The sequence below is a fragment of the Schistocerca cancellata genome, chromosome 12 (assembly GCF_023864275.1).
Source record: "Schistocerca cancellata isolate TAMUIC-IGC-003103 chromosome 12, iqSchCanc2.1, whole genome shotgun sequence".
Lineage (NCBI taxonomy): Eukaryota > Metazoa > Arthropoda > Insecta > Orthoptera > Acrididae > Schistocerca > Schistocerca cancellata.
In genome coordinates, this window is record NC_064637.1 from 14,275,547 (window position 1) to 14,286,547 (window position 11,001).

General features: G+C 39.4%; 1 protein-coding gene across 1 annotated transcript; it reads right to left on the minus strand.

The window, feature by feature from the left end:
* Nucleotides 1-329: 329 nt before the first annotated feature.
* On the minus strand, nt 330-2,655 carry LOC126109675 (probable ribosome biogenesis protein RLP24). The gene is made up of 3 exons (XM_049914725.1): nt 2,499-2,655; nt 2,212-2,398; nt 330-746 (listed from the first exon to the last, which is right to left on the minus strand). The coding sequence occupies exons 1-3, from the start codon at nt 2,577-2,579 to the stop codon at nt 499-501; spliced, it is 516 nt and encodes a 171-aa protein (XP_049770682.1). The 5' UTR covers nt 2,580-2,655; the 3' UTR covers nt 330-498.
* Between the last annotated feature and the right edge of the window lie 8,346 nt (nt 2,656-11,001).

Sequence of the window (11,001 nt, forward strand, 5' to 3'; positions counted from 1 at the left end):
GCATTAACAGCTGCCAATTAAGTGTGTTAACTTTGAAAAACTTCTTAATGGTTCAGTGAACTTTGTTTAATCCCTTATCAATTTGTTTTAAAATAATTACTGGATGCTCATTGGTGACAGACAGTAGTTACATGTTAATTATATTGTAAAATAATTTATATGAATAGGAATAAAATAAATGAAGGAAAATTAATGAACAAATATTACGAATGCCAGTGCTAAGATGTATGGTATTTGGGATGAGCAGCAAGATTAGCAATTTTTGAGAGAGAGGGAGACTGAGGGAGGGAGAGAGAGAACATTTGAGGAGAATGGAGCAAAACACTAACTGGGTAACTTATCGAATTTATTTGGCGTAATTAGAACAGTAAGTTCTAAAATAAATTTGTCATCAATTAACACAGTGCAATATGCTACACATCACGGATTACTTTTCTTTGTCAATTACAGTCCTTCGGATCACTTTCCTTTAGCACAAATAAGTACACACAGTCACGGTTAAGCTCCCATCGGCTCGACAGTCTCTGCGACTTCCATTTCTGTGTCAGATTCCTCAACCTGAACGAAGGCTTCTTCCTTGGCCCTCTCCTTGAGGCCTGCCGCAGGAGACCGGATGAGCGAGAGGTCCCTGTGTACCTCCTTGATGTCGCGCTGGGTCTCCAGCTCACGGCCCTTCCGCAGCCGCTGCATGATATGGTGGGCTTCTCGCTTCTGCCTGATCTCGTCTACACGCTTCATAGCTTCCACTGGAAAAGAAAACAACACAGTTAAATGTAGTAGCTACAATTATGTGAATGTCATTATCAAAATCTTGTTTTGACTACTACAGATATTGCACAACTGCCATGCCATTTGGGTATTGCATAACAGCCATTTAAGGAACTGTCCTGTGTCCATCACCCATGCACAAGGCAATAATGAAAAAAGACATTAAATGTTAAGTATAACAGTAATAAATTCATTTTGGGACAAAAAGAAATGTGGCATAGGGTGAAATTAATATCAATAGGCAGGGGCATTCAGCTAACTTGAACCCTTCCCCACCACATACACAGACAAATCAATTTCGTGTTAGTTCAAAGAAAGGCACAGTGTGTGGTGAATGTTGACTAGCAGCAAGAGTACCTGGGGACATTTTTCATAAAATCTCAAAAACTCTTGTCATTCACCAGCTCAGCTCCTATCCTAGATACACTCTTGGCCATGTAATGCAGGTACCATAGTGAAAATAACAGGCGGAAGAGAGAGAGAGAGAGAGAGAGAGAGAGAGAGAGAGAGAGAGAGAGTGTGTGTGTGTGTGTGTGTGTGTGTGTGTGTGTGTGTTTGGAATCTCCGTGACAATATATCTGCTTACTCATACATTTCCAACAGATCACTGTAAGGATCTCTTATCATCAGACACCTAAGAGTACACTCATGCTCTCAGATGGCTCTCTCTGAGGCGACTGTTGCCAGTAACCCAACTGATAGAAATCAAATGCCATCACCTGGTATGGCTTCTGGTTGGAGCCAAAACTAGCAAACAGTTTTCCAGACAAACTGAAGAGAATTTTTGTGGCACAGCACACTGTTCATAGTCATGGTGTCACCAATTTGTGTCTGGAATGTGTCCAGCCATAGTACAGAAAGATGTAAAGAAATAAAGCAAAACTATTTTCGTGGGCTGTTATTAGAAGTTATATTTTGTAAGCTGCGTATGAAAGAAAGAACACTATACAACAGGGACCAACCAAATCAGGGAGTGTAGTTAGTATACTGATGAGTAATATTGTTATATGCTCATATCCCATTTCCTTAACGTTGACAGACTACATACTGTTTGGTCTTCCTGATTTAGATTTTGCCAAATAATTTCTGGAATGGTTCCTTCAGCGAGGCTGCAGCTGAGCACGACTCTCGTAAAGAAAGCATCTCTACATATTCTATGCGTGTTCATATTTCTGCTATTTATTTTCATGGCGTTACTGATATAAGATTACTGTATGATAGCCTATTTGTATATAATATGTGCCAACGTACTTCCACAATTTGATTCAATTAACTTTTCTCAGAGTTTACCAGCCAACAATGACAACAACGTGAAAATTTAAAAAGGCCCACTGCAGTATATCGGCATTGACATACTTTGATGTACATACTGCAACAAATTTCCTTGTTACCTTACAATTTGACTAACACTAATAAGCTTTTTTTTGTTAATAGAGCATTTACCAGTTTTTGACCACATCTCCCTGTCATACTTCAGTGGTATGTTCCTTCGTTTCTCAAATTCAAAAGCTGGATCTACAGCAAGTTCTTTTCCTGCTGTTTTTCGGAAAGCTTTGGTCCACCTTACTTTACGTGGATTCTTCTTCTTCTTGAAAGCCGCATGACATTTCGATCGGCAGAATTTGAAGATCTATAAATCACACAAATATGAGACACTAGCGTTAAGAACAAGTTTCGCTTCAGTTTACAGAAACAAATGTTCGTTGTTATCCAACACGGGAAAAACTCACCTTACAATCATTTCTTACGAACTGTATTCCATGTCCCGGATAGATACGGGAAGAACAAAAATAACACGTTTCTATACGCATGGTTTACAATAACATTACACCACTTCACGCCGAGCACCGTGAAAGACAGTAGAAGATCGAATTCGGCACTTGTTTGTTGTCAGCGGAAGGGCAGGAGTGAAAACTTGTTGCTTGTAATATATCTAAAATATCTTAACTATACAAACCGAAAAAATACTTTTCCCGACAAGTAATTATTTTCAGAGTATTGAAATATTAAAACATGTGTTTTAAACTTCTTAGCAAAATAGCTGTCTTTTCAGATTCTTGGCGATTTTCTGCGAACTACTACAAGTTTTTCAGGGAACGAGTGTTCAATCTTTGCAAAGGTGGGTTGTTTGAAATACGTGGTCGTGTTATAATGGTTTATCATGAAAGTGTAGGACCAAAATTACGGTGCAAGCGCCGTTGAATAGATATGTTTCCATTTGGCAGTGTGGTAAATATTGCAGTTGTGTACAATTTACCATCAACGGAGTTTGTCGTAAGCAAAGTAGTTAAACACCAACTTACGTTATAAATTACGTTTAGAGAGAGATTCTTTCAAACTTCAGTGGAATTACGTTTTCCATTGTTATTTGTTTTTTTTTCCTCTGTTTAACCATAACAGGGTCCTAAATACCACATTAACAAGGTTAGGTTAAAAAGCTATTTTTATTGTTAAAGAATGTTCTATTGCTCATATATTTCAACGCATTGCCTTGATAAACTGCATGTAGGTGTGTTACACTGTTAAATACTTGTAAGTAACTCTTTAGAGTACAAAGTAAAAGATGATTTTTCTAAATGAAGGTGTATTTGAAACCTGCACAGTTGAATTAGAAAAACAGAATGTTGTCATTATATCTATATACACAATTCCAGGTGTAACAGTAACAAAATGATATTTACCAAAGGTAATGGGTCTTTTACAGAAAGTCAGTAATGACAAAAAGAAAAAAGGTTTTAATAACCGCTGATTTCAATATAAATTTATCAAATTAAACCAGTGACTCAGTGCAGTTTATGGACCTGATCAAAAAATTTGGGTTTATGGCAAACTTAACGGATTTCATAAGAAAAAATGACAATACCGAAACCTGTATCGATAATATTCTATCAAATTATACATTTGATGATGAAAGGAAGCTATGTGTAGATTTAGGGTTTTCAGACCATTCTGCTTTGTTTATTGAAATGACGAATGCAAATGAACGAAGTACTATAAAAAACTTAAATCTAAAGACATTTTACTGGTGAAAACTTAAGATATGTCTGCTCTGAATTAGAAGAGGTGGAGTGGCAATTGAAGATGAGATTCCAGTCTCTACATTTTAACATATTTCTTTGAAATTTTTTTTTTTACATTTATTTAATGAAATATTTCCATTTAGAGTATGCCAGACAAAAGTGTCTAATAAGCTTAATTGGAATAAAAATATCCAATGAAAAAAAAAAGACAGTTGCACAATGAACTGAAATACAACAAAAACCCTGTTATCATTAACTATGTTAGATAGTATAAAAGGGTAGTGAAAGCAGCAAAAGAAATGGTTAATAATAAATACATTTTGGCTCATGGAAACAAATCAAAGGCCGTATGGTCCATCGTAAAATCAGAACTGGAGATTAGAACCATTAAGGAGTATATTTATTGGGAATCGAGCTTAAGAGCTGAAAGAGCCGTAAGGCTTCTGCAAGATGTAGAATTGTGTTTTACTTTATATTTTTGTTACTCACTTCTGCTGAATAAATACTATTTACTTCAAGTGCACTGCCACAGAAGATGCTTCTGAAACACAGCAGCGAGTGACAATAAAAATCTAAGTAACCATCTGTAGGTATGTGAGTCCACAGGTTCTTGTGACCATTATCATTGAAGCTAGAATCTTCTAGGTTGTTGGACCACTTGATGTTCTCCAGTTTCTTATTCCACAATCGACGTTTTAACCCCTCTACTGGGATCTTCTTCAGGATCTTTTGGTGTCCCTGGTTAGCTGATCACTGAAAGACCAATGTCATGTTCACTTACAAAATGGAGTTTTTCCTGTGCTTGCCTTTATGAAATGGGGGTGATTGGGTGAAATTTTTCTGGCCTTCGTCGTCGGATAGAAAATTATTCAGGCAGAGAAAGAGGGGACGGTTTACCAAAACATTATTGCTGTGCTGTAAAGGTGGCTTTCCCGGTTGTGGTTTGTATTCATAACGCGCTATCACTGGACAGTTCTCATTGATGGTGGGGAGTCAGAATACTGGAAGCCGATAGGTATTGTCACTATTGAAAGTATATTTGTTTTTAGAAATCTCAATCACTTCTTGGACTGTCCTTGTATAAGGTTACACACCTTGGCTAGCACTTGTAAATTACTGGAACCAAATCTTGAGCACAGTTCTTCTGATGTTCAACTACCACTTTTTTTTTTTTTTAGTAAGATACGTGTTGCATTTGTGCTGTTTCATACATTTTTACTGCCCTTCCCGTTTTGTCTATTTACAGAGAGATGTGACTTCATAGACTACCACAGCTCGAAGGTGATCAGGTCCAAATATTTTGTCAGAAAAATTCTTCTTTTTCATCTCCTCTCTCCCTCTCTCTCTGTTTATTTCATGTGGCTCTTATACAATGTTCCTGAAGAGTTGTGTTTATGTAGTCAGTAACACTAGAAACGAATGGTAGCATCACAGAGTTAAAAAGCTGTTCCTTGGCCTTTTTATTAGTGCAATTAATACTATTTCATTTTATAGCTGTATCCATGGGCAAATCAATATAGCCATTGGCCTTCAGTGTCCCCTTTAAGAAATTCGGCTGTGCTTCCAAGCTGTTGTTATCACTGATACAGATTGTATGCAAAGACGTTGAGCTGTGTTTGCTTCCAGGCTGCGTGGTAGTGCAAAGTTGCATGTAAGTATCTGTTTGTGTCTGTAGACTTTCTATACATTCTGTGTCTTAGAGTACTGTCAGTTCTTCTGTAGACTAACACATCTAGGAACAGGAAACTGACGTCACTGTGCCTCCAAGATGAGGTCAATTTTGGGATGAATTTCATCTAATAACTTGTGGAATCTATGAAGCTTTTCTTTATGCTGTGGCATCTCACCTTGGAGATTGTGAGTCATGTTCCCATTTTTGAATCTTTAGATTGGGATTCATACATTTATATTTCTTACAAACCGTTGGTTCCTCGGTAAAGCAGCCACAAAGTAAAATGTCAGGAACATCACAAACAAATTCAATACTCAATTGATGAAAATAGCTGTGTTGCATGTATACCACCAGAAATTGTCTCTGTTAACCAAGAGTGGCTTTTAATGGTGTGTATCAGAGTCCACAGCCAGCGGCCAGTGGTTAGAATCGCTACCTCTAAATCGCGCGGTCCCAGGTTCGATTCCTGGCCAGGTCGGATATTTTCTTCACTCTTGACTGGGTGTTTGTGGTGTCCTAGTCACTTCATGTCTTCATCACCACAAAGACGCACGAGTCACCGCATTGAAATCAAACAGAAAGAGTTGCACCAGACAGCCGAGCAACCCCATATGTAGTCTGTAGTGTCTCAAGAATTTTGGTGTAAATTCTAGAAACACTTGGCCTTCAACCGTCTCGAACACCCGATATTTTAGGTACAAGTGCGGTAGAGTGAGGTCACTTCTACCGATCCGCCTGTTTCTGGGTGCAAATCAGAAGTTCGTTATTAGAAGACTGTAAGAGGGCTAGTCACTGACGACATCAATGTTTGCCACCAGTGCCACAGAAGACGTGAGGTGAACGCAACGAATAATTATGTCGTATTCTTTGATGTCTTAATGTCTGTGGTGATTGTAAAAGAGAGTATTGAACAGTGGAATATAGAGTGCTATGCACATTCATGTATTGGACTCACTTGGGAATAGAGACTTAAATTATTTCATGTCTTGGCTGTGAACAAAACAAGACACATGTATGCTATTTGAATATATGTAAATGAGTCTAACATGTAAGGAATAAGTTAGCTTGCAGAAGTTATTATCTGTGAAAGTTAAAAATATAAAGTGATGGAACTGAAAAGTATTATACGAGTACCAAAATTATTTCAAGGATACAGAAGTAATTTATTAAATTCTCTTAACCAGTTATTGTCTTCAGAGAAGAAACTTGTGGGGGACTGATGTAGCTGATCAGAGGAAGAGGATCGGCTACACACAACGTGCAAGTTAACTGAATTGAGAGATGTATGTGCCTTGCAACCCGATACCACACTGTCTCTTGTTCTCCGAAAAACGTTAGAAGTCTCCTGGTCAGTGATGACGTGCGGTCATTACGGAGCATATCACAAGATTTTTGATTCGTTCCAAACCAAAAGTGATGTTTCTGATTCACCAAGGACGTAAATAAAGCCAAGAACCACACACACAAAAAAAGGCACAGAGCTTTGTACCAAAGATCCTGGAATATCACTCCAGAAATTCTCTATTGGTTGGACTACCAGCCTTACCATCTTAAAGCAATACAAACTGTTAAAAGAAAAGAAAAAAAATTCCTTCACGTCTATATTTATGTGCTGCTCCATGACTCTGCTGTCAATATCTTTATTCTTGGCTTGTGTGTAACTTCTGTGTTTTTCTTACAGAAAATGTGTTGTTTTTCGTATCCAGGGTGTAATTACAAAGCTAATAAAATGTTTTCTTGCCTTTAAATAATATTTTTCATCAGGTTATGGGCCCAGCACGTTTGAAAAATATTATTTAAAGATTTACGCTGATGCAGATTTCGCAGGTGATAACCGGACAAGGCGCTCAACAACTGGAATTCTTGCAAAGTACTCAGGTGGTGCAGTGTCATGGACAAGTCAGTTGCAGAAAGTAGTGGCCACATCCACAACCGAGGCGGAAATAATTGCAGCTAGTGAAGGAGCAAAAGAGTTAGTTTGGTTACGTCGTCTGCTATCAGAATTAGTGGAAATGTCGGGGCAGCCTCCAGTTCTTTACATTGACAATGCTAGTGCATTGAAGTTGGCAAAAAATCCAGAATATCATCGACGTTCTAAACATATAGAGGTCCGACATTTCTATGTTCGTGAAAGATATCTGAATGGTGAGATTTTCTTGGAACACATTGATGGACACAACCAGTTGGCAGATATTTTGACGAAACCTCTTGAACGAGTTCGATTTAATTTTCTATTTTCAGAAATTGGCATGCAAGAGACAAAGCAATAATTTCATGATTTTTTTTCTTTTCTTTTGGAGGAAGTGTTAAAAGAAAAGAAAAAAAATTCCTTCACGTCTATGTTTATGTGCTGCTCCATGACTCTGCTGTCAATATCTTTATTCTTGGCTTGTGTGTAACTTCTGTGTTTTTCTTACAGTAAATGTGTTGTTTTTCGTATCCAGGGTGTAATTACAAAGCTAATAAAATGTTTTCTTGCCTTTAAATAATATTTTTCATCACAAACTTTTTCGGAGGCTACTAAGATGAAGGTTGTTGCCTTTAACTTTTTATTTCCAAGGTTAACTACGGAAATGGCTGTCCATGTTACAGGCATAACAAAGTTTGTCAGTTATTTTTGCCATGGGAAAGGGGGTGGGGGGTGGGGCATACTACAGCTGTGTATTTGCTAAGACAGTTTAATGGTTTTCACCTTGGATGTTCCACAGTCCTTTTGTGGGTACGTATGTGGTGCACACGGGACCCCGAGCTATTGCAGTCTTCTTTCCTTTCCAGGCTGCATTACCATCCCTGTTCCTCTCCCTCCCTATCCTTGCTCCTTTGTCCCTGTCCCCTCTTTTCCCTCTTAGTGGACTTCTTTATGTCGGACCTGGCTATCCTGGCTTTGTTTTGGTCTGTGCTATTGTTTAGTTTGCTGTTTCCATCTCCTTTTTGGCGTTTTTGGTCCTCTTGGGGTTGTTGTTGTTGTTGTTGTTGTTGTGGTCTTCAGTCCTGAGACTGGTTTGATGCAGCTCTCCATGCTACTCTATCCTGTGCAAGCTTCTTCATCTCCAAGTAACTACTGCAACCTACATCCTTCTGAAACTGCTTAGTGTATTCATCTCTTGGTCTCCCTCTAAGATTTTTACCCTCCACGCTGCCCTCCAATACTAAATTGGTGATCCCTTGATGCCTCAGAACATGTCCTACCAACCAATCCCTTCTTCTAGTCAAGTTGTGCCATAATTTTTCTCTTCTTCCCAATCCTATTCAATACCTCCTCATTAGTTATGAGATCTACCCATCTAATCTTCAGCATTCTTCTGTAGCACCACATTTCAAAAGCTTCTATTCTCTTCTTGTCCAAACTATTTATCGTCCATGTTTCACTTCCATACATGGCTACACTCCATACAAATATTTTCAGAAACGTCTTCCAGACACTTAAATCTATACTCAATGTTAACAAATTTTTCTTCTTCAGAAACACTTTCCTTGCCATTGCTAGTCTACATTTTATATCCTCTCTGCTCAGTTATTTTGCTCCCCAAATAGCAAAACTCCTTTACGACATTCAGTGTCTCATTTTCTAATTTAATTCCCTCAGCATCACCCGACTTAATTCGACTACATTCCATTATCCTCATTTTGCTTTTGTTGATGTTCATCTTATACTCTCCTTTCAAGACACTGTCCATTCTGTTCAACTGCTCTTCCAAGTCCTTTGCTGTCTCTGACAGAATTACAATGTCATTGGTGAATCTCAAAGTTTTTATTTCTTCTCCATGGATTTTAATACCTACTCCGAACTTTTCTTTTGTTTCCTCTACTGCTTGCTCAATATACAGATTGAATAGCATCGGGGAGAGGCTACAACCCTGTCTCCTTCCCATCGCAACCACTGCTTCCCTTTCATGCCCCTCGACTCTTATAACTGCCATCTGGTTTCTGTACAAATTGTAAATAGCCTTTCGCTCCCTGTATTTTACCCCTGCCACCTTCAGAATTTGAAAGAGAGTATTCCAGTCAACATTGTCAAAAGCTGTCTCGAAGTCTACAAATGCTAGGAATGTAGGTTTGCCTTTCCTTAATCTATTTTCTAAGATAAGTCGTAGGGTCAGTATAGCCTCACGTGTCCCAACATTTCTACAGAATCCAAACTGATCTTCCTCGAGGTCGGCTTCTACCAGTTTTTCCATTCGTCTGTAAAGAATTCGCGTTAGTGTTTTGCAGCTGTGACTTATTAAACAGATAATTCGGTAATTTTCACATGTGTCAACACCTGCTTTCTTTGGGATTGGAATTATTATATTCTTCTCGAAGTCTGAGGGAATTTCGCCTGTCTCATACATCTTGCTCACCAGATGGTAGGGTTTTGTCAGGACTGGCTCTCCCAAGGCTATCAGTAGTTCCAATAGAATGTTGTCTACTCCCGGGGCCTTGTTTCACTTAAGTCTTTCGGTGCTCTGTCAAACTCTTCATGCGGTATCATATCTCCCATTTCATCTTCATCTACCTCCATTTCTTCCATTTCCATAACATTGTCCTCGAGAACATTGCCCCTGTATAGACCCTCTATATACTCCTTCCACCTTTTTGCTTTCCCTTCTTTGCTTAGAACTGGGTTTCCATCTGAGCTCTGGACATTCATGCAAGTGGTTCTCTTTTCTCCATAATTTTCCTGTAGGCAGTATCTATCTTACCCCTCGTGAGATAAGTCTCTACATCCTTACATTTGTCCTCTAGCCATCCCTGCTTAGCCATTTTGCACTTCCTGTCGATCTCATTTTTGAGACATTTGTATTCCTTTTTGCCTGGTTCATTTACTGCATTTTTGTGTTTTCTCCTTTCATCAATTAAATTCAGTATCTCTTCTGTTACCATAGGATTTCTACTAGCCCTCGTCTTTGTACCTACTTGATCCTCTGCTGTCTTCACTATTTCATCCCTCAAATCTACCCATTTTTCTTCTACTGTATTTCTTTCCCCCATTCCTGTCAATTGTTCCCTTATGCACTCCCTGAAACTCTGTAAAACCTCTGGTTCTTTCAGTATATCCAGGTTTTTTATGGTAGCTGTCATAATTGGTAACAGTAATGTCTGAGAGTGCACAGGTCTGGGACGAGGGACGTGTCTGCACGCAGCCTCCACTCGTCGGGGTGCCCGGCCAACTGCTGCCGCCCGTGCCCGCCCACGCGCAGCCCCTGCCGGTGGTGTCGCTGCCGCTGCTGGCGCAGCAGTACCGGCTGGCAGCGCAGCCGCCCCTGCAGCTGGTGCAGCCGCCACTCGCCCGGCAGCTGGTGATCCACCCGCAGCTACCGCGGGCCCCGCCGCCGCCGCCGCCACCACCACTGCTGCTCCGCTCGCCTCTCCGGCTCACTGTGGTAATCCTACTCTCTGCAGAAGTGTGCGAAAAAGACTAGAGAAAAGGAATTGGTAAATTCGTTGTTGTTGCATTGACCGAGAACTTTGTAAAGCCATTTTTCAATCGGTATAAAAATGGTATTTAGTTTTGTGAGTCCCTGATGTCGGAGTACCGAGATTGAGAGCTACATTCTATCA

What these genes read in the sequence shown, in the direction of transcription:
- LOC126109675 (XM_049914725.1), bottom strand. Translation starts at nt 2,579, where the DNA reads ATGCGTATAGAAACGTGTTATTTTTGTTCTTCCCGTATCTATCCGGGA. An exon ending in TCGTAAGAAATGATTGTAAG is followed by an intron (nt 2,399 to 2,498) that starts GTGAGTTTTTCC and finishes TGTGATTTATAG; the next exon opens with ATCTTCAAATTCTGCCGATC. An exon ending in GGAGATGTGGTCAAAAACTG is followed by an intron (nt 747 to 2,211) that starts GTAAATGCTCTA and finishes TTTCTTTTCCAG; the next exon opens with TGGAAGCTATGAAGCGTGTA.